Source organism: Aegilops tauschii, chromosome 5 (assembly GCF_002575655.3).
Source record: "Aegilops tauschii subsp. strangulata cultivar AL8/78 chromosome 5, Aet v6.0, whole genome shotgun sequence".
NCBI lineage: Eukaryota > Viridiplantae > Streptophyta > Magnoliopsida > Poales > Poaceae > Aegilops > Aegilops tauschii.
In genome coordinates this window covers 563,598,198-563,624,267 of record NC_053039.3, presented here as the reverse complement: position 1 = coordinate 563,624,267, position 26,070 = coordinate 563,598,198, and the positions used below count along the sequence as shown (strand labels likewise).

At 49.8% G+C, this 26,070-nt stretch overlaps 3 protein-coding genes and 1 non-coding gene across 6 annotated transcripts; 3 read left to right on the top strand and 1 right to left on the bottom strand.

The window, feature by feature from the left end:
- The first annotated feature begins 6,638 nt into the window (after nucleotides 1-6,638).
- On the top strand, nucleotides 6,639-8,345 carry LOC109743639 (11-beta-hydroxysteroid dehydrogenase B). The gene is made up of 4 exons (XM_020302732.3): nucleotides 6,639-6,954; nucleotides 7,040-7,232; nucleotides 7,305-7,522; nucleotides 7,615-8,345. Exons 1-4 carry the CDS (start codon nucleotides 6,769-6,771, stop codon nucleotides 8,173-8,175), a joined length of 1,158 nt encoding a protein of 385 aa, XP_020158321.1. The 5' UTR covers nucleotides 6,639-6,768; the 3' UTR covers nucleotides 8,176-8,345.
- Nucleotides 8,346-8,650: 305 nt separating this feature from the next.
- Nucleotides 8,651-8,732, top strand: TRNAS-AGA (transfer RNA serine (anticodon AGA)). Its single transcript has one exon. It is a non-coding gene; the product is annotated as a tRNA-Ser (tRNA).
- A 9,441-nt stretch (nucleotides 8,733-18,173) lies between these two features.
- On the bottom strand, nucleotides 18,174-24,790 carry LOC109743629 (vacuolar protein sorting-associated protein 9A). 3 transcript variants are annotated; one of them, XM_020302721.4, is made up of 8 exons: nucleotides 24,576-24,790; nucleotides 24,314-24,461; nucleotides 24,044-24,214; nucleotides 23,657-23,836; nucleotides 22,662-22,941; nucleotides 22,024-22,398; nucleotides 21,712-21,927; nucleotides 18,174-18,571 (listed from the first exon to the last, which is right to left on the bottom strand). In XM_020302721.4, exons 1-6 carry the CDS (start codon nucleotides 24,674-24,676, stop codon nucleotides 22,226-22,228), a joined length of 1,053 nt encoding a protein of 350 aa, XP_020158310.1. In that variant the 5' UTR covers nucleotides 24,677-24,790; the 3' UTR covers nucleotides 18,174-18,571; nucleotides 21,712-21,927; nucleotides 22,024-22,225. The 3 variants fall into 3 exon arrangements, with proteins under 3 accessions (XP_020158310.1, XP_020158309.1, XP_020158311.1); XM_020302720.4 differs by having other exon boundaries at nucleotides 21,712-22,398; XM_020302722.4 differs by lacking the exons at nucleotides 18,174-18,571; nucleotides 21,712-21,927 and having other exon boundaries at nucleotides 22,149-22,412.
- Nucleotides 20,496-21,404, top strand: LOC141023173 (aspartyl protease 25-like). The gene has a single exon (XM_073499512.1). The coding sequence runs from the start codon at nucleotides 20,496-20,498 to the stop codon at nucleotides 21,402-21,404; it is 909 nt and encodes a 302-aa protein (XP_073355613.1).
- Nucleotides 24,791-26,070: the final 1,280 nt, after the last annotated feature.

Below are 26,070 nucleotides of genomic sequence, written 5' to 3'. Positions count from 1 at the left end.
CCGAAACATCCGCATCCGAACCAAAATGGAAATGGAAATTATCCGTACCCGAATTTATTAAACAAATAAAAAATAAAATATGGTAGGAGATTTTGACACAAATATGGATATGGAAGTGGATATATGTATCCGAATAAGATTATGGGAGGTAATTTTTAAAATTATAGGCCCAATATTCCAATTATTCAACATAGAAGCCAAATAAGTAGTCAAATTTTACTCTTTATATGATTAAACTTATAAATTATTATGCATTACAATAGTATTTATTCATAAACCTATTTATCATTGACTTATTGTATGTCACAAGTTGATTATTTTAGGTCACATAGCTATGGACTAATTTACTTAAACAATATGTTGATAGTATTCGTATCTATTCCAAATCAAGAAAATATCCGGTACGTATCCGTATTCGAATAATATCCGAGCCGCATCCGTATCCGATAACATCCGTATTCGGATTCGTATTCATTTTAAAAATATGAAAATGGAAGTGGTAAGAGCACTATCCGTCCGCATCCGATCCATTTCCACCCCTACTCGCAGCGAAGGAACCTCGCTACAGGGCCGGCCCGCTAGACGTCGCCCATGACATATGGCCTGGGCGATTTCGGTCGTCTCTCGTGGAAGGAGGGAACCGCCCTTGCCGGCGCCGGCGCGGCCAAGGCTCCTCTCCGCTTCCTCCCCCCATTATCCCTTCCTAGTATAGATTCAAGCTCCTCAATTCGGTTTGGATCCAGCCTATGAATTGATTCCGGAATCCCCTCCCAGTTGGAGTCGGATCAGAGGCGCCTCCTCCTCCCCGTAATAGGGTTCAGGGTGTCAGCAACCTGAGGCTCGAAATCCCCATTGGATTCCAATTTTTATTGACTTCATTCATCAATACTGACAACACAACGCGCGCCGCCAAGTTAGTTTATGCCTTGTCGCTGTTGGAAATTTTCTTCAACTCGATCTGCTTCCTAGTACTAGAGATTTCCTTCTCTCCTCAACACTCCTGAACACATACTACTAGTATAGATATACTAAGAGACATACAGTAAGAGTGTGCAACTCTTCTCTGTTTGTCCATTGCCAGCTTGTAGATCTAGTCATGGATCGGTTTCAGCAGCCCAAGGAGGAAGACAGGCTCACCGCGCTGACCGACGATGTTTTGCTCAATATCTTGGGGAGAGTCGGCCTAAGTACGGCGGCAAGGATGAGCGCGCTGTCGACACGGTGGAGGCACCTGCCTTGGTTGCTGCCTGAGCTCAGCACTGATGTCCAGGATTTCCTACCTGGTCCACACGCAGACCCAGTCGAGGAAGATGACATGCTCAGAGCGATGGCATCTCTGACCCAAGCAGTGAGATGTTTATTTACTAGACCTCGGAGGGGATCCACCGTCATGAAGCTGCAGCTTAAGCTCTACTTGATCGACCGTTTCTCGAGCGATATTGGCCCACTACTATCTGATGCTATTGACTCCGGTCTACTCAAAGATCTGGACCTTACCGTTCTTGATGAGACAGATTACCAATGTTATCCGTATATGCGAAGCCTTGCCAAACGCGTGCATGAGTTTTTCAGTGCCTACCCTAGTGTGCCCCATTGCCTCACAAGACTCTCTATATGCAACATGTGCTTTGACCAATTGGACATGCACCATATCCTTTTTGACTGCTGCAAGCAACTGAAGCATCTAACCATGTCTAACTGTGATGCTGGTTGTTGGTCCCTGTGGAAGATAGATGCACCCAACTCAAACCTGAGAGTTTTGGAGCTCGACGACATGTGTTGTTTTGAGAGAATTGAGATTGTCTGCCTTCCCAAGCTGGAGAAGCTCCATTGGGATACATGGATATCTGAATATGCCCCCTTATCTTTGGGTTTTGCTCCATCCCTCGTGGAATTACACCTCTCAAATGCCTTCAGGATTAAACAGCATGAAATTAAATTAAGTCAGCTTCTTCACGGAGCGGCAGGCATAGATACTCTCACATTGGATTTCCTAGGAGAAAATGTAAGCTCGCTGTATTTCATTATGCTGTCAAATTTATCCTAGTTATATCTTGGATGTGCCTCTGTGTGACAGACATAAATTCATTAAAGTTTTCTACAAACTGTTGTGAAACTACCCACTTATAGAAGTTTACGGAAAACCACACATAGAATGTTAATTAGGGCCAGAAAACTAAGTTTTAATCAAAGCCTGTTGTGTTTAATGGTAAGCAAGCATGATGTCAACCCACATCCAAGATTGGAGTTTTCTTAATTTTTTCTTTTGCAATTCAAGTGTATTTTTCCTATCCTGACTTTTTCTGGAATGGATTTCTGTACCCATGTATACATCTACACATTGTGTCATTAACCTATATGAGGATCTTTGAAATCTTCCACACAAAAATATCTTGTTCGTACCTAGTTGTATGAAACTTATTGTTATCATTTATCTTGTGACTAGGTCTGGGTGCAACCTGAAATAAAAGAACTGTCCTCCACATTCAGCAACCTAAGGAAGCTATTCATACTAGAGGTCTTTTTTGAATTTGACCTTCTATGGATTACAGCATTTCTTGAGGCGGCTCCTTCTGTTGAAATATTGCATATTGGGGTGAGTACTCTATGCGTCTCATTGTTACTTGCCAGATTGAGTACGTTTTTACATTTCAAATTAGTATCATATATGAGGCTGTAACGCTTTTCTTTCTTGCGCATTTTTTCATTTCAAATTAATGTTAGTTGTCAACTTCTTAGGCAACTTATAGCATCTGTTTCCTTTTTTTTCAATCTCTGCATGCATTCAGGTAAAGGAATTGCTGTTCAATCTGAACCAACTGACGGCTGCTTATGCAATTTTAGGTACATGAACATGCATGCGAATTCGGTGTTCAGAGCGCACCTGAGAGTTTTCCTGAAACAACCAATCCTCAGTGGGAGATGGATTTCGGCGGCTCGATGAACTTGCTACTGAAAGAGCTCCAAATTGTCGGGTTTAGACCGCTAGAGCAGCAGCTGACTTTTATAAGAGCGATACTGGAACGAGCCCCCAATCTGCGGACGGTGGTTCTGAAGGATGTCGAGCATTGTGAGGATTGTAATGCCCTTGCCCTCAGTGCGCAGCCCGGTGCGTTGCCATGGCCTGTGTTTCCCAAGAACAAGGATGAGCGAGACACGGTGGTCAGGCGAGTTATGGATGGCACGTCCTTCTCAGGACCGATAATTTTTATGTGATTGGCAAGCCGTAGGTTTAGATAGAGTAATTATCTTGTCTAAACAGAGTAGAAAACTAGAAATACAACAAAACAGAAAAGATGTAATTGCTTCTATCATTAAATGACCTTTTGGCAGGGCAGCACTATCGCTTTATTAATGTAGAAGATTATGCAACTCACGATATATTGATCGGGTGCAATATGCACGTATATATAAGTACATAGGAGAGCCACGTCCTCAACTATACAAGGAAGGAGGAGGGCTTGTTGTACAAGAAATACACATGCAATATCTACATCTCAACACTCCCCCCCCCCCCCGGCAGTCGAAGTGGCACCATAGTCGACGCAAAGACTGGAACGAAACTCCTCGAAAGACGCAGTAGGCAAACCCTTGGTCATGATGTCCGCAAACTGTTGGGAAGTAGGGACATGTAGCACGCGCACATGGCCAATAGCCACCTGCTCCCGAACAAAATGGATATCAGTCTCAATATTCTTGGTGCGTCGATGATGAACCGGGTTGGCGGAGAGGTAGACCGCAGAGACGTTGTCACAGTAGACAATCATGGTCTTGTCAACAGGAGATAAGAGCTCATGGAGAAGCTGACGAAGCCAGGAACACTCTGCAACGACGTTGGCGACGACGCGGTACTCTGCTTCAGCACTGGAGCGGAAGACAATGGGCTGTCGCTTGGACGACCAGGAGATGAGTGATGGTCCAAGAAAAACGCAAGAGGTCGAACGGCGCGTGTCGGGGCAGCCGGCCCAGTCAGCGTCAGAATAAGCAGTCAAGTCCAGAGAGGACGAAGCCTGAAGTGACAACCCGAGGTCCAGAGTGCCTCGGATATAGCAAAGAATGCGCTTGACCGCAGTCCAGTGAGCATCTCAAGGAGCATGCATATGAAGGCACACCTACTGCATGGCGTACTGAAGCTCCGGGCGAGTAAGAGTGAGGTACTGAAGAGCACCAACAATCGACCAGTAGAACGGAGCATCTGAAGCTGGAGAACAATCTGTGGCAGAGAGTTTAGCCTTCGTATCGACAGGCATGGCAGCCGGTTTGCAGTTGAGAATCCCGGCACGGTCCAGAAGCTCGTGAGTGTACTTCCGCTGATGGAGAAAGAAGACATCTGCTCAGCGAATAACCTCGATGCCGAGGAAATAGTGTAGAGGACCCAAGTCCTTAATGGCAAACTCAGCACGAAGACGGTCAGTGAGCTGTCGAAGAAGAGTAGTCGGGCATGCTGTCAAGATGATGTCGTCGACGTAGAGCAGCAGGAAAGCAGTAGCATCACCCTGGTGGTAGACAAACAGCGAAGCATCGGAGCAAATGAAGCAGAAGCCAAGCTGATGAAGAAACGCTGCGATGCGCTGGTACCAAGCGCGAGGAGCCTGCTTGAGCCCATGCAAGGACCGAGAGAGCAAGCACACATGATCCAGAGAGGACTCATCAACGAATCCCGCCGGCTGCTGATAGGACACCTGTTCCTCAAGATGACAATGGAGGAAGGCGTTGGAGACGTCCATCTGGTGCACAGGCCAGGAGCAGGACACCGCGAGCTGAGGAACAGTCTGAATCGTCCCGGGTTTGACAACCGGGGCAAAGGTATCAGTGAAGTCAACACCTGCACGCTGACGAAAACCATGAACGACCCAACGCGCTTTGTGGCGGTCGAGAGTACCGTCAGGATGAAACTTGTGCTTGAATACCCACTTCCCGGTAATGATGTTGGCGCGAGGGGGGCGTGGGACAAGCTGCCAAGTGTGACTGCGCTGCAAAGCATCGAATTCCTCCTTCATCGCGGCGAACCACAACGGGTCGCGAAGCGCGGCATGGGCGGAGGTCGGCAAGGGCGACGACGACATAGAGGCTGCCGAGACCACACAGGTGTACTCATCCGGGGAGTATCGGGTACTTGGCCGGTGGACACCCATGCATGAACGAGTGACGGGGCCTGCGGGTGGTGGAGCCGCAGCAGCAGCCCTGGTGGAGCCCTCTCCAGGAGGGACAGCGGACGTCGAAGCCGGCGGTCTGGTTTATTAGAAAAGGTCTGGTTTATTCCAAAAAAAATCTGGTTTACTTGTTGATCTAATAACTGAACCTAGCTTATTGGTCATCACCATTACGATACCTACCTAAGAACATATTCAATAGAAGATGTATATTTGAAGATGTAAAAATAGGTGTTATATAATTTACATCATAAAAGTATGCTTTTCACATCTTTAAATAAGTCTGAACTCGAACAGATGATGTATATTTGGTGATGTAAACAAGGGCTCCAATAGATGATGCATATTTAAAGATGTAACATGGCCAACGGCCTTTGCGACATTTTTCCAAACACGTTGGAGGCGGTGGCTGCGGGCATGGTCGCGTCTTTCTCCATGGCTGGCGGTGGGGCTTGTGATGGTGGAGGAGGAAGCCCATGTCCGGCGGCAGTTGCTGCGGCCGACAACAGCATTGAATCGGCTGAAGCAGGAGCGGTCACATTCGACTTCTTCCGCACCCCGAAGAATCTGCTAAGGATCAAGCTACAACGGCGGCCGAGCTTCGAGAGGAGCGCCGGCGGCTGAGCAACGAGGAGCGGCGCGACGCCTGAGTGTCTAGCTTCAAATGTGGCGGCGGGAGAAGCTCGAATGGCCAGCGACGGGAGCTCGAATCGGGCATTGGATTGGCGGCGGAGGAGCGGCATGAGAACCTCGAATCGGGCGATGGAAAAACGGAGGTGACGTTGCAGCGGGTGTGCGGGGGGAACCCGGCGGCGGCGGGGCCGGCGGGGAGCTCCAGTCGGGCGGCGTCGTCGTGGCGGCGGGGCGGCAAAATAGTGGCCGATTTTCAGGCGGAGGGTGAAGGCGGGGCGCTAGAACCGTCGGCGAGGGGAGTGGAGAGGCTGGATCTGGTGACGGCGGGGTGCGGCGTGGTCCGGTGGGCGGGCAGCGCGGCGGCGGGTGTGCGGCGGGAGGCGTGGAGGTGGTCGCGCGGTAGGAGAAGAGGAGGGAAAGTTGTGGTTGGACGGTTGGGGCGCGCCTTACAAGACTAGAAGATGGAGATGCAAATTAGGGTTGTATTTTACATCCCTAGAAGCACATGATGTAATTTTTTTTATATCTACATTATGTGTTAGACCGAGTACGTGATGTAATTTTTTATATATCTACACTATGTGTTAGACATGTGTTTTTTGGCTCGGAGATATGTAAAAATTCGTTATTTTCTATCTAACATCTTCTACCGCAGATGTCTTGAGCCCTGGGGCCTGGGGAAAGGAGGAAGCTGCCAAACCTTGCCTCCTATAGTATGTGCGTACCCTCGTGGCTGGGCAGGTGGCGCCGAGCTCGATCGTGTCCTGTGCATGGCGGCAGGCGTCCTCGCAGCTGCCACCCACCCACGCTCGCTTGTCCTTATCCTCCCACCGAACTAGGAGTAGTAGAGTAGAAACCTCTCGACACTCTCTCACTTGCCTTCCTCGATTCTTCTCCTTGCCGCTCTGCCCTGCCCTGCTTAGCCTTGCCGCCCGAGGAGAGGCCAGACACCGGCCGGCGGAGCGGGGAGGGATCGGAAACGATGGAGCGGGTGCTGACCGCGCTGATGGACCTGGTGGTGCCGCCGGCGAGCATGGTGATGCTGGCCTTCGCGTGGCCCACGCTCTCCTTCCTGCGCGCCCTCGAGTGGGCCCTCAAGGCGCTCACCAAGGAGGACATGCGCGGCAAGGTCGTCCTCGTCACCGGCGCCTCCTCCGCCATCGGCGAGGTACGTTCACTGCATGGTGAATTAGTGATGCTGTGCCTAGCTCCGTGAACGTTGATGGGGATTGCTCATGGTGTGTGCGGCGCAGCAAGTGGCGTACGAGTACGCGCGGCGGGGCGCGAACCTGGTGTTGGTGGCGCGGAGGGAGCACCGGCTGTTCGCGGTCCGGGAGAACGCGCGCGCCCTGGGCGCCGGCCACGTGCTCGTCGTCGCCGCCGACGTCGTCCGGGAGGACGACTGCGGCCGCCTCGTCGCCGACACCATCAGCTACTTCGGCCAGCGTGAGTGCATACAATCAATCTCTTCCATGCTCTGCTTCAAAGTGGTAAATCTGAGTGTCTGACTGTCTGTAGTGGATCATCTGGTGAACACGGTGAGCCTGGGCCACGACTTCCTCTTCGAGGAGGCCGGCGACACGGCGGCGTTCCCTCACCTCATGGACATCAACTTCTGGGGGAACGTGTACCCGACGTACGCCGCGCTGCCGTACCTGCGCCAGAGCCACGGCCGCGTCGTCGTCAACGCCTCCGTCGACACCTGGCTGCCCATGCCCCGGATGAGCCTCTACTCCGTAAGCCCGCCCCTTTCCCGGCCGACTAATTGCACCGCCAGTGATCTCTCAGATCAATCAATCGTTGTGCGCTCTGCCGGCTGTGCTTGCAGGCGGCGAAGGCGGCGGTGGTCGACTTCTACGAGACGCTGCGGTACGAGGTGAAGGACGAGGTGGGGATCACAGTCGCCACGCACGGCTGGATCGGCGGCGAGCCCGGCGCCGGCACCGGCATCGGCACCAGCAGGTTCCCGCTCGAGGAAGGCGCGGGGGCGGCGGACCAGACGCAGGCGCAGGCGCAGGTGCAGCAGTGGACCAAGGCCGACACGGCGCTGCCGGCGCCGGGAGGGCAGGCCGTGGAGGAGTACGCGCGGGCGGTGGTGGACGGCGCGTGCCGCGGGGACGCCCGGGTGCGGCGGCCCGGATGGTACGACGTGTTCCACGTCTTCCGCGCATTCGCGCCCGACGTGCTCGGCTGGACCTTCCGCCTGCTGCTGTCGACCGCGCCCGCTCCGCCGACGGTCGCCGGCACTGGACGCCGTGCGCTCGTTGTTGCCCCTGTGGGCGCGCCGGCCGCGGCGCTTCCGGCTCCACCCGTCCGCCCGCTGATCGAGTACCCGGCCGCGGTGGCTGGTCGGAGGCCGGCGGCGGCGCAGCTGCACAAGCTAGAGTGAGATGAGTTCACGGCGCCGGCCGTCTGTGTACGTGGCAACGAGGGCCATTTGCTTAAGCTGTCTGTGCTCGCTATCTATGAACTGATTCTCATGGTGCTTCAACAAATAAATGCTCATGTATGAACGACTCCTTATGCATGAGATGAGAATGCCATATGCCTAGACTGAAAGTGCCTCATTTTGCCAAAACGATTTTGCTGTACGCGGATTTGCCAAACGAATTTGTGTCGCTGCACCGGACGGCAAAGAGGCTGTTGGTACATGTCAATTCTCATGCTGGTTCATTAGGGGGGAAAGAGACTGGCAATGTTGATTTCCAGCTAATCATTACTCCCTCCGTAAAGAAATATAAGAGTGTGGGCATGTAATATGTTGTAAGTGAATTGCACTGCAGGTTTGTATAGCCATCGGTGTGTTTAGATGAGACTGTGGTCGCAACTAACTAGAATATGGTGCGTCGACATAGTACATCAAAGTGGTCGTGCCGGAGTGGTTATCGGGCATGACTAGAAATCATGTGGGCTTTGCCCGCGCAGGTTCGAATCCTGCCGACCACGCTTTCTTTTTCGTTTCTATTTTTACTTTTTTTTTGTTGAAGAAATTTTGAATCTTGCTCGGTCAGTGGACGCGTTGTTTCCAAACCAACCTCATTTTTTCCTCTCTTATTACATCTCCAAGCGCAGCTAGTACACTCCATTTTTTTTAAATCGAGATATGGACTATGCTCCTTTTACGGGTTCTATTTTTGAGAAACACAATATAATGGGAAACACTTACCATCATCCGGTAGATCACAGCGGCCGCGTCCGCCACCTCCCATGTGGACGCGTTGTTTCCAAACCAACCTCATTTTTTCCTCTCTTATTACATCTCCAAGCGCAGCTAGTACACTCCATTTTTTTTAAATCGAGATATGGACTATGCTCCTTTTACGGGTTCTATTTTTGAGAAACACAATATAATGGGAAACACTTACCATCATCCGGTAGATCACAGCGGCCGCGTCCGCCACCTCCCATGTGGACGCGTTGTTTCCAAACCAACCTCATTTTTTCCTCTCTTATTACATCTCCAAGCGCAGCTAGTACACTCCATTTTTTTTAAATCGAGATATGGACTATGCTCCTTTTACGGGTTCTATTTTTGAGAAACACAATATAATGGGAAACACTTACCATCATCCGGTAGATCACAGCGGCCGCGTCCGCCACCTCCCATGTGGACGCGTTGTTTCCAAACCAACCTCATTTTTTCCTCTCTTATTACATCTCCAAGCGCAGCTAGTACACTCCATTTTTTTTAAATCGAGATATGGACTATGCTCCTTTTACGGGTTCTATTTTTGAGAAACACAATATAATGGGAAACACTTACCATCATCCGGTAGATCACAGCGGCCGCGTCCGCCACCTCCCATGTGGACGCGTTGTTTCCAAACCAACCTCATTTTTTCCTCTCTTATTACATCTCCAAGCGCAGCTAGTACACTCCATTTTTTTTAAATCGAGATATGGACTATGCTCCTTTTACGGGTTCTATTTTTGAGAAACACAATATAATGGGAAACACTTACCATCATCCGGTAGATCACAGCGGCCGCGTCCGCCACCTCCCATGTGTGACACGCGTCCAAGTGAGGACCTGCATACCATCCTTCGTTGGACTCGCTTTCGCAACAAGAGCTATGCTTCTGAAACATATGCTGTATTGCAATAGTCTACGACTGGCCTACGTTTTGCAACAGGACCTCAGTTACAAAACAAGTTTGCAACAAAACCTCAGTTGCAATGGGAAACGCTTACCATCATCCGGCAGATCACAGCGGCCGCGTCCGCCATCTCCCATGTGTGACACGCGTCCAAGTGAGGACCTGCATACCATCCTTCCTTGAACTCGCTTTTGCAACAAGAGCTATGCTTCTGAAACATATGCTGTATTGCAATAGTCTACGACGGGCCTACGTTTTGCAACAGGACCTCAGTTACAAAAGATCAACCAGCGGACGCGTAGCACGCCCACATTACAATCAGGAATGCATGTGGTTATTTAATAATTCAGCTACGGTATATGTTCATGATATATGTTTATGATATATGATGGTTATTTAATACAGCTACGGTATATGTTCATGATATATGATGTATGTGGTTATTTAATAATTCCACCAATCGTTGCTCTTCTCTTCCCCGGTTGATGGGGGACCTCACGGTAGTATGTCCAAGTGATCATTCCATCTTCCGATCACTACTACGAAACGATTATACATTCCATGGCATCAGACATGAGTTGGCCAGCTATTGTAGATATTTTACCATGTTAACAAAAAAGGCAAGAAAAGCCAACACCACAACAAAAGCATGTTAACAAAAAGAAAGATAAAAGGGACACCAACATGAAACCTATTGTTTAATTAAGACTTTATCTCACAAAGAGATAATAAATACATTCCATTCATGAGAGAACTTATCAAAAAATTATCCTCCTAGTGGAAAGAGTTTACACAAGTATTAGGCGAGACATTCAGGCAAACAGTGTCACAAAAACGAGTGCTAGCAAAGTCTAGAAAAGTTGAGCGTCACGATCTAGGTCTCCTTGGTTGACCGACATGTGTAGGCACAAAATGTTTACCAAAAGCTGTTGGTATTGCCTCAAATTTTGGCCTTAATTAACATCCGGAGGTCTCGGATCTACACAAAGCTAAATGTCATAATGTGGCCCATTCCGGCTCCATCACGCGGCCTCCGGTCCGCTTGCTAACGTGCTGTTAGAAGGGAGAGAGGGATTGTTGCGGAATATGATGAATGTATTATTGAGCCTCGAGGGCGAGTATATATTGAGTACAAGACTTGGAGGGCAAGACGCCTTTCCTGGAGATAAGGTAGGAGACGGATTACAAATCCTAGACTACCAAATACAAGTATCCCAAATATATCTCTAAGATCCCCCCGCGGTCGTAGCGGTAGCGTTGCGAACAACAGGAGCGTCGCGGACGGTCAGACTGGAGAGAATAGCAGCCGACGGACTGACATCCCCCCGCAGTCCTAGCAGGAGCGTCGTGGACGGTGTCGCGTCGCGGACGCGTTGACTGTAGAGGAAGCCGACGAGTTGCTCAAGCGGATGATAGCCCTTTGTGCCGATGTCGATGTAGCCGAGAGCGTAGGGTGGTGTAGCCGTGGTCGAGGTAGCCGTGCGAAGAACGCCGTGGTCGATGTCGAGTCGGGGTAGCCGGTGTCGATGGAGTCGCCGTGGAGCCGCAGGCGCAAGGAGGCGCCGAGTTAGTCATGGGCGCAGTGGTGTCGAAGAAGTGATGCGCCAGGAAGGAGAATGGTGTTGACGACACGTCGCGCCGGGTTTGCCAACCCTGGGGACACATCGTAGACGAAGGCACGCGTCGGTGTTGCCAGCACCGGGCATGCGTAGACGGTCGAAGACGAAGTTGACGAAGCGCCGCACCAGGCTTGCCAGGCCCGGGGACACGTCGTGGACGAAGGCACGCGGCGGTGTTGCCAGCACCGGGAATGTGTAGACTGGGACCTGCATGAGCTGTACGCCATGTCGAAGAGGTCGGAGAGGCCAGCAGAGAAGGACTCGACGACGGTTGCGGCGCCAATCGGCGCGGGGCCAATGTCGCCCGCGGTTGTCGGAGTAGATGAAGTGGTCGGGGTAGATGGCGGCAACGCTGGCGACGAGCTGGTGCTGGACGAAGACGAAGTGGGGTGGACGGGCGGCGGCGGCAGCTACGGAGGTAGCCGCGGCGGCGGCCAAAGAAGAGCGGCGGCGGCGGCCTGACGGCGGCGGCGGCGGCTAGGTTAGGAGTGCGGCGGCGGTGCTCGAAGTAGGCGAAGAACCCTGACAGCGTGACGAAGACCGGCGCGGACGGTGGCGTTCCCGCGCCAAGGGAGACGGCGCGGTGCATACCACGGGAGGTCGACGCGCGGTGACGGCGGAGTGAACCGCGGGCCGCGGCGCTACGGCCCAAGGGGCGACGCAGCGGCGGCAGGCGGGTCGGGGCGACGGCGGGAAGACCTGGGGCGACGACCGGGACCCCGGGCCGCGACGCTGCGGCCCGAAGGGGCGACGCAGCGGCGCTTCGCGAGTCGGTGCAACCGCGGGGACGGCCTCGGGACGGCGGCGTGGACCGCGTGCCACGCTCGCTACGGCCTGACGGGGTGACACAGCGGCGGCGCGAGGGTCGATGCAGCCACGGGACGGCCTAGAGCGGATGCCCTCGGGGCGGCGGGGGACCGCGGGCCGCGGCACTACGGCCCGAAGGGGCGACGCAGCGGTGACGCGGGTCGGTGCAGCCGGGAGAAGAACCACGGGGCGGCGGCGCTGCGGCCCGACGGGGCGATGCAGCGGCAGCCCGATGCTCGATCGGTGGAGAGGCGCGCTGAACTCGGGGACGATCTTCACGGGACCTGCGGAGGCGCGCGTAACCGACGGGCCAGGTCGGTCGCGCGACGTAGATGAGGCGGATCGCGGCGACGAGCGGGTGATCAAGCCGATCGCACGCGAGGTCGGGGACGCCGCTCGGTGGAGGCGTGGTGGCGGCGGAGTCCGAGATGAAGCCGGCGGCGGCGGGCGGCAGGGCAGCTATGATTGGCCGCCGCATGGCGCGAGGCTGCCGGGTCGGGGTGATGCAGGAGTCCCGGTCGGAGCAGGGCGGTGACGGCCGACGTAGATCGACGGGCGGGCCGTCGCGCGAACGGCGGCGGTGAAGGGCCGCCGGGTCGGGGCGACCGGCTGGCCGACGCGCGGACGACGCGCGAGGCCGCCGAGTCGGGGCGACCGACGGGCAGACGCGCGGACGACGCGCGAGGCCGCCGAGTCGGGGCGACCGACGGGCAGACGCGCGGACGACGCGCGAGGCCGCCGGGTCGGTGAAGAAGCCGGCCCATCGCGCCGGTGTTGGAGTAGAGGCGCACGGGGTCGACGACGGCGATGGGCGTCACAAACCGGATCACATAGACCGGAAAACCAAAAAGTAGGCGCCGATCAAGGCAACCGGCGAGAGAGAGAAAATCCGGATCAAAGGATCGGGAAAAAAGACTCTCTAGGGCAGCCGGCCAACACGGCTGGCGGACGAACCCTAGGTACGGGAGGCGCGGCCCTCGGCGGCGGTCATGGAGGCCGACCGCCCCGGGGGCGGCGCGCGGGTGCGGGAGCGGTGGCGGCTAGGGTTTAGGATCGACTTGCGACTGATACCATGTTAGAAGGGAGAGAGGGATTGTTGCGGAATATGATGAATGTATTATTGAGCCTCGAGGGCGAGTATATATTGAGTACAAGACTTGAAGGGCAAGATGCCTCTCCTAAAGATAAGGTAGGAGACGGATTACAAATCCTAAACTATCAAATACAAATATCCCAAATATATCTCTAACATGTGCGTCCTGTAGTGCAGGAACGCCGTCGTATCACTGACGCTAACGAGGCTACCAACGTAGGCACTAAACCGCTCGTCAGTCAGTCGTTTGGTGCATGAAGAGAATCTTGTTGTTCTTCATGAAAATGTGCAAAAAAAAAAGGATTTTTCCGTACACAATTAATGAAACCAAACACTAAGCTCAACATTGAGCTATGTCTGCAGGAATTAACTTACTAAGAATAAAGCAAATGTATTGTATATGCCTTTCACTTTAGTATTCCATTCATGTTAGCATGACTTTTTTTTGTTTTTTTTTTGTGGGTGCATGTTAGCATGAGTTAATTCATGAGTATCTTCTACATAAAAGCGTACAAGATATATGCAAATCTAAAAAAGTATTCTCGATGCGTAGTACAAAAGGGAAGTGAACCCTTGGTTGAGTGCAAACCAACAAGTTAGGTGCTCTAGCTAGCGTGGTAGACCATGTTGCTGCAAAGGATATATCCATGGAGATCGGCACGCACACTGGCATTCTAGAAACTGATGCGGTGATATTTTTTGAATCATACGCTTTACATATTTCTGCTGAGATATTTAAGAATATTGAGATATGGACAAACATGCACATATATACACTATAGGTCACTCAAGTGGCATAAATGGGCCTAGGAAGGATTGTGATTCTATTTGTTTTATTTTTCTCTAAGGATGTGTACCTACTATTCTTTTAAGGGTCATCATCTCAAAAAAGAAAATAATTTTGCTACAAGATATTATTTGAATTTGACGTATTGTGTGTGTATTTATTTTGATGGATAGACATTAAGATTATATATTAAAAAGATTTTAATAGATATTTATCAATATTGTTATTAAGATAGATGGAAAAAATATATTATTCAAGTTTGTATTTCTACAGAAAAATATCACAAAAGTATACAAGTTTCGTACAAATATTAATTATTTTAACAATTTTCCCTGGGATGAAAACGACGTTTGGTCAATTACATATCTAAACTATCATCGGGACAGCCGCAGCACCGCCAACAAATAACATGTAAATTAACTACACATGATGATTATTGATTGATCATAATAAAATTAAAAATTATGTATTAAAACAGAAAGTAATAGATAAAATGATATCCACTTATAACCTTATTCAATTTTTTATTCAATTAGATAAATGTCCGTTAGAACTGGGGCATAAATATTTCACCGGTTCAACAATAATTGTGTCAAAAATATAAACATTTACAATCCTTATGCACATCTAATAACATTGTGCCGATAAATAAATGCATGACCAACTGTATTGTAAAATAAAGATATAAACAGTTAACAAATTACTTTCACCGTGCCCATGTGCCAAAAAATAAATGCATTACAGATGTATCAATTCATATAATTTCATATAACAAATGTTATTAAGGTTTACCAGTGAGAAGTGATAAACTATCAATTGTTGACGTGAACTAAGTAACACTAATAATATGCTACAGTATCCTATATACTGATGTATGATTTATTGGGTTTGTTTTTCGCCTAGTTGAATTCTTGCAAGGGCTTTGTATTTCAGACAGATAAAGTAAACTTCAGTAGTTTTGGATAGAGTTAGTAAAGATTCAATCATCTCAAACCTCCCAAATAAGTACATGTCGGTACTGGATACATTTGATTTGGTCCATTAATGAAGTTGCATGCAATAAAAAACACTTTTAGAAAAATGTGATCAAAACGCACCTGGCTAAGGTAGAACATGACATCGTTGTAATCTTGACCCATTAAAAACTGTAGAAAATAAAGAAACTGATTTGAGATGTGCACTTTCAGTATCCTAAGCTCAAAACAACAATTCATAGAAGGCTCAAATACAACAGCATCAAGGATGGTCGAGGTTTATACCAGAACGTTTGTGCTTCCAAAATCATAGATTTTCAGCCTATGAGTGTTGGTTTCGAACTGACGTGCGCAACCGGACCCGCAGCGAACCTCGAACCATCTTGCGACGGCAGTGCATACAATTGCGGCATTCGTACGAACAGGACAAGACATACAAACAAATCTGTACGTTGCTGATCCGCGGCATGAACAAGACAGAAGAGGAATGGCTGAACGACTGGGTTTGTGTTGACCTGATGGAGATGGTATCGGGGATGAGGATGAGCAGCGGAAGTGTGCAGCACGTGCAATCATCGTCATCACATACCCTCTCTCGCTATTGTGCAATAGTGCTTCAATAGAGCACGACGTGGCCGTGCTGGCAAGCCCCAGTTGCCAGCTAGGGTTAGGGCCGGGGACGCGTGATCACTTCGAGCAGGGGTAGATGGTGATGAGATGTTGGGAAATCGGTGATGGAGACCACGGTGTGGTTGTGCCGATGGATAGAGGCATGGAGACGCCAGCGTCGGTCGGAATCATAGCGGTTGGCGGCAGCAGCAGATTGGGAGTTGAGTGGATAAAGAGCGGCGCTCGGGGTCATGGGGAGGCACTTAGGGTCGTCGGAAAGGAGGCGGGCAGCAAGGTGGCTGTGCAGGGCTTGAGCGACCGGCGTCGAGCAGAGGGAGGGAGCGATGGAGGCCGGCGGTGACGCTCCGGTGGGTGATGTCGATTGACCAGGCCGGCGGTGAAGCTCCGGTGTGGGCGACAACGACTGGCCAGACTGGCGAAGTCAAGCACTACTCGGTGCGGACTGCGGTGGCTTGGGAGAGGAAGAAAGGAAGGCTAGGAAGGCGCGCGGGCAGTCGATCGGTCAGGTCGCCGACGACGGGTAGGACTGGCGGCGGCCGATGCGGGGCATGGTGGCCGCGCGTGTGAGGTAGGTCACCCCTGGTGGCGATGGGCACCTCCTGGATTTGGATCGGGCTTGGGCACAAGCCCGAGAGGCGAGGATGGGCATTGTTCGTCTGGTTTTTCATAAGCTGAGGAGGTGGTCCACATACCGAAAACTAGAGGAAGAGCCACCCATGGAAAAAATGATGGAGAGGTTGGGGACAAAGGTTGGACGAAAGGTTAGGCAGCACGCGGTCCATTTGGCAGGAAAGGGAACCTTAGGTTCTTTGTAGATAAGAGTCAGAGATGGCGGAAGTCCTATCCTGCTTCCGAGCTCAAATGCATCCTAATGAAGAGTAAAATAAAAAATAGTTAAAAATTCTGAATTTATTTTGTAGCAAAACTTTGAAAATATTTTGTATGCTCAACAAATTTCAGCACGAAATGACATTCGTTGAAGTCTTGGCAAAAAAATAAAAACAAAATCAGTACTCCAAAATGTTTGCAAAACTAGCATTTTTGGAGTATAGATTTTTTTTTACAACTTCGAGGAATGTCATTTCGTGCTGGAATTTTGCGAGTATAAAAAACATTTGTCAAAGTTTATCACAAAAAAAATTACTGTATTTTTAGATTTTACTGCTCATCAGGGGCATTTGAGCTTGGTAGCAGATACTCCATGTCCTAGAGATGGTTTCGCACCTTTCTCCTTATCTTTATTACCGTAATCATTGACTTTCTTATCCTCTTCATTGCCTCGCTTTTGATTTTCAACCATGGTCGGAATCAACTCCCGAGCCAATTCCTTGGCAGCTGTCTCAGCCTTCGAATCCTCGTGTTTCCTGCCTGTCTGCTTCTCTTGTGCAATTCATAGCTCTTTAAAATAATGTTTGAATTGTTTACCACATGTGTCATGTAGTGTGCAATTCATAGCTTTACTGCTTGTTAAGGGCATTGGACTGTGCCTCATGCCGTAGGTTTTGGTTGTCTGCCTCCCGCTGCTTGGCAGGCCCTGTTTGGTTCGGCTGTGGATTCCTAAAAGCAGCTGTGAAAAATATACTATAGGAAAACAGCTGTGAAAAATTTGATGTGAAAAAGATGTAGATTATTTGGCAAACCAGCTGATATAACTTTTTTAGATTTTGGCCTGCAGCGGAATGAGATTTTGGAAAGCACGTCCTGAGTTGCTTCCGCTTTTGGTTCAGATTTTGGCAGCGGATTTCTGGAATCGGATTCTGCTGGGTTCGCCCTTTGGTTCAGATTCTGATCCGTTGATAAAAGCTGAACCAAACAGGGCCTTAGACAGTGCACTCACCAACTCCTAGAGATCTTTACGATCTCTGCTGATTCCCTGATGAAACATCTACTAACAGATTAGATGAAATACATTACTAACGGAGATACACATAAACTCAAGTACAACCAAGTACACTCAACACTTCAAAGCAAGCTGCAGAGACAGCGGGTGGAACACTCCAAAACAAGCTGCAAAACACGTAAACAATTCTTGCCGCCCATGTGGCCATGGCAGTCCTCATGGGCGAAGTAGATCTTGCTAGCTTCGATGTCGTAGACGAAGCACATCTACTTGGTGTCGATGATGGTGATGTGGGTGCTCAGTTCCAGGGCGACACAAAAGTCGGTAGCCATCGAAAATAACATCTGACGGTGCAGGTGGCCCAAGCGTGAGTTGGGGGTGCCTTCCTTGGCTAATCGCAGCGTCACCCGGCCAATGTCGACACATGCACTGAGTTGACTGGCTCCAAGGTAGGCACTGAACTGCTTGTCAGTCGTTTGGTACATGAAGATGATCTTGGTGCTCTTCCGCAAAAAAAAAAAAAAAAAAAAAAAAAAGAAGAAGCCCACAACCCTGTTCCATCTTTCACTGGGAAAAAAATGAAACACCAGAGAGTACTCAAAATATGGTTACAGGATTACATACCGCTAACGCAGCATTGCAAGAAGGAAAAATGCAAGACAGCTCCAGAGCAAAATAAGCCAACTGCCGAAAGAAAAAGCTTTAACAGCTCCTTCCACTCTTCAACGCACAAGCTTCCGCAACAACCTGGCCATGGCGATCGAAGTTCTTGGCCACTCCGTCGAGGTCCTTGTCATCTTCACCGGCTTAGTGTTGGGGATTCCCTTACTTTCTTCTCCAGCTCGATCAGCCAGTGAGCAGTCCAGGGAGCTCAGGTCTTCAGAAGGGCATAGCGGGCGCCACCTTATCACCAGCCTAGAGAGGCAATGCCAGACGACCTGCAAACCAGAGCACAAGCATCGTCCAAAAATGATGTCATTCCTGAGTTTCCAAGTGTTCCATATAACAGCAGTAGATAGCATAATTATCGCGGCATTCCATTTGTTGTTAATCCACAAGCAAGCAACCTTGTTTTTTTTTCCTCTTCTTCGAAGCATATCATTATCCTGGAAATCTCACAGTTGAATAATAAAATGTGCGACATTTTCCTGTTCAGAGCACAACTGTCGCAGCTGCCATAGAGCCGGGATAATGACAGGCATAACAACACGATGGAGGTTCATAGCAGCATATAACGACTGTGAGGAGCAGATTACATAGTACTACTAAAGAGGAGCAAATAGTTTCGACTTGACACCACTGACCCATTAACTTATCAATGAAACCCCAGAGTTCAATCTTATTACCATCCCACACCTAGCTAATAGTTGCTCCTTTTTCATTACACGCAAAGTATATATCCCAGAAAATTATGGATAGGCTAGTCTGGCCAAACCACTGGTCCTCCCAGAACCTAATCTTTTTACCATTTCCAACAAGCCGTTTGTACCAAAATTGAGCAGCTCCTTACTGCCCACATCAGCCTTTTCTGAGAGGGTGATATTATGACGACAAGCAAAAATGTTAGGTCTGGTGGTATTGTACTTGCGGTCAATAATCTGTTTTCACAGGTTGTGATCATCAAGATGATGTCTACTTGTACAAGAGGCCAGGAAACTAATGTTCATGTCTCGAATGTTGGGCCAGGATCTCAAGGCCCCATGCTCCTTTTTCATGGTCACCAAATCCCAATTAGCAAAATGATATTTCTTATGTCCATCATACCGATCATCTTTCCCATGGGAAGTGAGCCATCTGCGAATTAATTGCTTAAATAGCCCAAGCAAGAAACTTAATAGCAGATAGCAGGTATGTAGGTGTAATTGCTAAACAAGATTTAATCAAGGTAAGACTACCACCATAGGAGAGTAACCCCACTCCACCCTGCCTTTCAATAATCTTGTCAGTTGTCGCTCGGATAGCCCAAGGGATATGCAAATCTAAAGAAGGATTTTCAATACATAATTAATGCAGCCAAATCCCTTTCTCAACACTGAAAAGGGATTTCCAAGAGACAATTAATGCAGCCAAATCCTTTCGTCAACATTGAACTATGCCTGCACGAATTAACTCACTAAGAATAAAGCATTGCATATACCCTTCACTTCCACGCTCAATTCATGTGCATGAGTTAATTCGTGAGTATGTTCTGCATAGAAGTGCACAAGAGATATGCAAACCGGAAAAAAAAGGATTCTCATTACATAAGTTATCATGAGTATCTTGTGCATAAAAGTGTACAAGAGATATGCAAATCGAAAAACGGGATTCTCACTACATAGTTAATGCGGCCAAACTCTTTTCAATGTATAAAAGGGAAGGGAAGGCTTGGTTGCATGCAAACCAACAAGTTAGGTGCTCTAGCTAGTGTCACAGACCGGGTTGCTGCAACTATGAAGCCCGACACGCGCGCTATCATCCTCCTCCTGCTGATGCTCACCTCGCTTGTGACGTTCCTCCATCCTGCCGCTGCTGACAATGGTAGGCCGTGCCCCAGCGAAGGATTGAGCCTGCGCCTGGTCCCCAGCACTGGCTGGAACAGCACCATGCACGTCGACGGCGACGGTTTCCTGCGCCTGGACGAGGCAGCTACCACCACGCTTCGGCCGCACATTCACGGGCCCAGAGGGCTCACGTACAGCGTGGCCACCACCGTCGGGACGGGCCACGGCCGCCGCACGTACGACCTAGAGCTGGACACGGCCAGCAGCCTGACATGGATGCAGTGCGTGCCGATCGCGCAACCATTCGCACAGGTTGCCCTTCAACCTTCAACCCGGCGGCCTTGCCATCGTTCAGCCGCGTTCCGCGCGTGAGCACCCTATGCAATGGACCATCCACGCGCAAAGAGTGCGATTTTTGAGCCACCCGCCTCAACGGTGCGCGCGTGAGCGGCGTGCTCATAACGAGACCGTCGCCTTCGCGGACAACGCGGAAGTTCATGGCGTCGTCATCGGCTGCGCGCACACCACTACGGGGTTCCACAACCACGAAGTGCTCGCCGGCGTCCTTGGCCTAGGCAAGCAGAGACCGTCGCTCATCTGGACTCGGCTCCACCAGCACGGGCACGACGGACGCTTCTCCTACTGCCTCTTCGGACCCAGGCATCCGAACAGGCACGGCTTCCTCCGGTTTGGCGCCGACGTCCCGGCCACGGGCCACATGAGGAGCACCAAGATCCTCTACATGTGCATGACCGACCCGGAGTTCAGCCCCTACCACGTCGGCCTCACAGGCGTCAGTGTCGTCAGTATCGCCGGGCTGCCCCTGAGCATGCCACATGGCAGGATCAAGGAGCTGTTCCAGCGCCACAAGTTGCACGACGGCAGGTGGTCCGACGGTTGCGTGATCGATCCCGGGACGGGCATGACAGTGATGATCAAGCCCGCGTATGACCTCCTAGTGCACGCGGTGGAAGAGCGTGTCAGGAGGCTGGGGCTGCCGAAAGTGGAGCGCGACCAGTACCCCGTCTGCTTCCGCGGCGCAACTCGAGCCGTCTTCGAGCACCTGCCGACGGTGACGCTGCACTTGGACGATGACCTAGTGCTCCAGCCACAGCAGCTCTTCGTCCTCGTCCACCAAGACGCCTGCCTTACCGTGATGCCGAGCGAGCACATCACCATCATCGGCGCGATGCAGCAGGTGAACACGCGCTTCGTCTACGACATCGCAGCGGGCAGGATCCACTTTGCCCATGAGGACTGCCATGGCGACATGGGAGGCCAGAATTGAACATTCCCTTTCTAGCGGCCAATGGGATTAGATGTTCTGAATTGTTTACCAAATAAAAATGAAGCAAAGCATTTGTTCGGGAAAACAAAACAGACTAGCCATGCGTCCCCTTTTCATACCATATGGTTTTAACTTCTCAATCAAAATCAAAACAGTAGAAACTACAACTAATTAACCAATAATTAAAGCAACAGAGCAGCTGTCACTACTGTACATCAGTACTAACAAGCAGAAAACCATGTCAGGCTAACGGCAGAATTGATGTTTGCTTGGTTAACATGTACTCAAGAAGCTGGGTCAACAGTACCTTTTATCATGCAGATGATCTTAATGTCGCTGATGCCAAGCTCACAATTGGCAGGTAGTGGCTGTTTCTCCTGGTGGGGTTGCGATAACAAGTCAATGAGAAGGCTCTTCATATCGCTTTTCAGAAACTCAAATGAAAGCTTGCATCCCGATTCTGTTGTACAATGCTTTGGCAAGTGTCCTAACCAGACATCCAGATCCATGAGCTGCTGCTGACCTGCTGCATCGTTAGCGTCCAGTGAGTTGATAACTCATTCAGCCGGCCATCAATTATCAAATGATCATCGATTTGTATCGCATTGTTTGATACCACCTGGACATGGATCCTGAATTCTGATATTGTTTCCGCAGTCTTGGGCTTATTTATCGAGGGACAACATTAACATGAATGCGGTTCCAGGTCTTGATACCATGTTTTGACACTTGAATGACGTATGTAATCTCCTCCTCCTCCCATCCTGCCTTGTTTTTTGTTGAAACGGTCAAGTGGCAAAACTAATAATCTTTTTATCAGTTCATGAATCATCTACTGATGCGAGGAGCTGATCCTCATCTATGGATAACTTTCTTAAGGCTTTAGACAACAGTGTATATCTGGTCACTGTCTTCCTGTAGAGCCCATGTAACTGCTTCAGTTCTGCTTGCGTCAGATTTTCAGTTTCCGAGTCCATGAAAGGGAATCTTGAACCTGCTAAATGTCAACTGAAAATTTGTGATTATGCAACAAAAGAAAGAAAAATCGAAAATCCTCAAGTAGATGGAAGAAGAACACAGCCACTAAATGAAAATTAAAGGCTATGAGTATATACGCAAGTCACTAGGTAAACTGGTTCTCAGACAAGAGCATCAGAAAAAAACACGGTTATGCCCATGGGGAAAGCTGATAGCTCAAGTCCAAATTTATACTAAAAATATCTGTTTCAAATGAGCTGAAAGTGGTAAGAAACAGACCTTCTGCATCAATTTGCTTCTGTAATCCGCTCGTAGATGTAGCCAACCCTTGTGAACTACTAGGGCTAGCAACAGACATCTGAGTGCCTAGTTTTGCAGATTCCATATGCTTCTGAAACTCACTTTCTTCCATGGATAGCGAGTGGCCATTAACATTAATTATAAACATCTTTGCTGAAATGAGGTTTGTGAGATAGTATTCGACTTCTGAAACAAGCTTAGTTTCTCTTCTGAAGAGTTGAACAAACTTCAGATTTGAGTGCAGCTGAGGAGGATTGGCCTGCGTAAGTTTTTCAGGTGGCTTCAGTTACTCAATTCAGTAAAACATAAAAACATGGAACTGCAATGGGTCCTAGGAGTGCCTGAGTAGACCACAGAAAGTATCACCAAGACATAGGCAATTCATATGCTCCCTAGTCCGTAGAGAACTCATGTTCATTAGTGAAATCAAGGGAAAAATAAAAAATTTAAAACTTAAAAGAAGTAAAGATGCAGAAAAAAGTAACAACAAACAGCAGCAAAGAGAAATGATTCTGCAATCAATTTCAACTGTAAGATCACGACATATTTATTTCAGAGTGCGCACATGGCTAAATGGGGAACTGAAGTAACTCCTTTTCACAGTTAAAAGGAATGACTAAAATGGGAACTCCTTTTCACAGTTAAAAGAAATATGACTAAATAGGAATTGAAGGTTGAATGTTTATCTCCCGCCTTTTTGTCAACTGAAATTTGATGAACAAAGGAATATAGTTGGCACCTCAACGAAAACCAAACGATAATTGAACAGACACAAAGAGAATGAACCAGCGAGCCTAGTTGTATAGTACTAGTTACAATGTCAGAATATCTATCCACAGGGATCACCATAAATCCTAAGCAACCAAGTCCAAACAACAATTTTTGGTTCAATAATCTGCAGCCAGTCATTTAGAGACTATAAGCCTGAATGAGGGCAATGGAGCAAGAATAGACATTTACAACAAGAAGCTTGCCTTGATGGTAATATAAATGAGAATGGGAAGGAACTCATCAGCGCCAGACGGTGTCCGGTCATTTGTCATGGACACGTTTAGCAGCAAGTTATTGATGACTTGGCAACAGCTCATCATACAGAGAAGCTTCTCCCACGGGGACTTGAAGGAATTAATCTTCTGTAGTTCTTTAACTGCAATCTACAATGACAATGTGCATCAACAGAGGTCAGAGCTAGTTTGGGCATTGGTTCTATGACTGGAATGGTATCTTTCATGCAGGATTGCCATCAGAAAACTAAAGATGCTGATGAACCAACTGAATGGCACATGATTCAAAAAGGTATATTCTGAATATAATCATCAGTAAACTGAAATGAGCAGTGAGAACAGAGCACATGGGCTTACCAGCCAGGAAGCCTCGTTGTTGAGGACCTTGGGTATGTCGAGGTGATGGGGCCTGACAAAGCGCTGCAGGAGGCCGATCTTGTCCGAGACCTCGGCGTCGGCCGCCGCGTCCTCCGGCGACGCCGCAAAGGTGCGGTCGAACAGCTTGGTCATGATGTACTTCTCGAGGCCCTGCTCGGCACGCAGGGGCAAATCAAGCAGAGGCGTTTAACGCGGTGCGATGCGAGGATCCCCCAAAACAAAATTTTAACATGGAATTGATCCTCAGACCTCGAGCGCGTGGTCGATTTCCTGGTGGGTGGCGTCGGCCCAGAGCGGGTGCCCCCGGATGGCTGCCTCCATCTCCGCGAAGAAGGCCTGGACCCTGGCGCCGTCCGCCTCCGCGCTGGGCTCGTCGAGGGAGAGGGAGGCGAGGAAGCTGCGGGGTAAAGCTCCCGGTTTTAGATCAGATCCACGCGGGGGAGCGGGGAGGGAGGGGGAGGCAATGGTCGATGGATTGGATTGGATTGAGTAACCAGAGTGAGCGACTGACCTCTTGATGGAGCGGAAGAGGTCGGCGGCCTCCGGGCGGCGCATGCGGTCGAGGAAGCCGTAGAAGTCCACCCGCGACGCCGCCGATGTGGGGCTCTCCATCGCCGCCTGCCCGCCCGCCCACAGAGAGAGAGATTTGGAATTTTGCCTGTCCGTCGGAGCCGGCGAGAGAGAAAGAAGAAGAGGAGGCCAACCGTAGTCGGTCGTTTTCCTTGCGGGCACTTTTTCCCCCAAATGATAACGACTAAAATTGTCATCTGAAAAGTAAAAAACAAACACAAAAAATTTGTCATACTCGCGTCACTAAACTTGTCATAAGTGCATGACCAATGCATAGCCTCGGGTGATGCCCCGTAGGCCATTTAGTATCGGATATCAGGAAAAGTAGATTTAGATGGAGCAGCGGGATCTGCAGGAGGCGGGTGCTTGGAGAGAAAAAATATGGTCCGGTGCATAAAGCTAAAAAATTTATTTTTTATTCTTTGACAAGGCCTACTAATGGTAACTTGGATTGGGGAGAAAAATTCAATTTAGATGCCTCAAACTACTTTTTGTAATAAGGCATCCGTATCCATAAGCCACCATTATACATGCCTTAAAAAAGTTCGAAATTACCATATGTTTGTGCCACACGTGTGACACTTATCAGGGTCTTTTTTTATAGGCTCTGAGCTCTCTCCTTCTTCTTTTCATTGTTCCAATTCGAAGGAGAGTAAGAACAGTTCTTTCGCAATCTAATTTGTCATACTCAAGACAACAAAGAATGACACACACATGAAAAAGAGATGGATCACTTACCAAATCATATCTTTGTACTAGATGGCTCGTCTCTCCTCTCCCCCTCCCTCCCCTCCACCGGCCCCCAACCACCTCCCTCCCAGCCAAACTCCGGTCGCCGCAGGCTCTCCCCATGGCCACACGCTCGCTACCAGCCCCCTGGATGCGCTGCTCCCCTCTGTTGCGCCACCACCATCGCCTTTCTTTGACCTTCCCTATGTCAAAGCTGGCCAGGTCGCTCTCTGCTGCTTCCTGGGCTGCGGCAACGCCATGGGCCTAGAGTTCGAAGATGACTGCAGTTACAACTGCCGTCTTGCGGTCACCACTCCGGCGCTGCACCTTGCGTCGCCCCTCTACATCGTCTTCGAGTTCTCCACACGCCACCTTGACGCCATCACCGTAGCTGCTCTGCTCCAAGCTGCCCTTGGCGGCTGCGCCGAGGATTTCTTCGTCGCCATGTGCTCCCCTCTGGTCTTCCGCTTCCATGTAGCGCTTCCTCGCGGGTCGCAGAGATCATCCTCGACCAAAAATCGATCCGTCACCGTAACTACGCCTTCTCCTTTGCTCGCTCACTTCCTCTGCTCCCACCCACGCCTGCCGCGGCTGCCTCATGCATGTCGTTCGCCACCCTCATGCAACTTCCTGAAGATATCTGCCTTCACTTTGAAGGTGTGGTCACCACGCAACTCCGGTCACCTGTCGCCGTTGACCCATGCAAA

Bases quoted from the DNA above. Each gene is read 5' to 3' on its own strand.
- LOC109743629 (XM_020302720.4), bottom strand. From the start codon at position 24,676: ATGGAGAGCCCCACATCGGCGGCGTCGCGGGTGGACTTCTACGGCTTC. The intron at 24,462-24,575 runs GTCAGTCGCTCA...TTTACCCCGCAG, and splicing joins CTCTTCCGCTCCATCAAGAG to CTTCCTCGCCTCCCTCTCCC. The intron at 23,837-24,043 runs GTAAGCCCATGT...TTGTCATTGTAG, and splicing joins ACAACGAGGCTTCCTGGCTG to ATTGCAGTTAAAGAACTACA.
- LOC141023173 (XM_073499512.1), top strand. From the start codon at position 20,496: ATGCAATGGACCATCCACGCGCAAAGAGTGCGATTTTTGAGCCACCCG.
- LOC109743639 (XM_020302732.3), top strand. From the start codon at position 6,769: ATGGAGCGGGTGCTGACCGCGCTGATGGACCTGGTGGTGCCGCCGGCG. The intron at 6,955-7,039 runs GTACGTTCACTG...TGTGCGGCGCAG, and splicing joins CCTCCTCCGCCATCGGCGAG to CAAGTGGCGTACGAGTACGC. The intron at 7,233-7,304 runs GTGAGTGCATAC...GACTGTCTGTAG, and splicing joins CATCAGCTACTTCGGCCAGC to TGGATCATCTGGTGAACACG.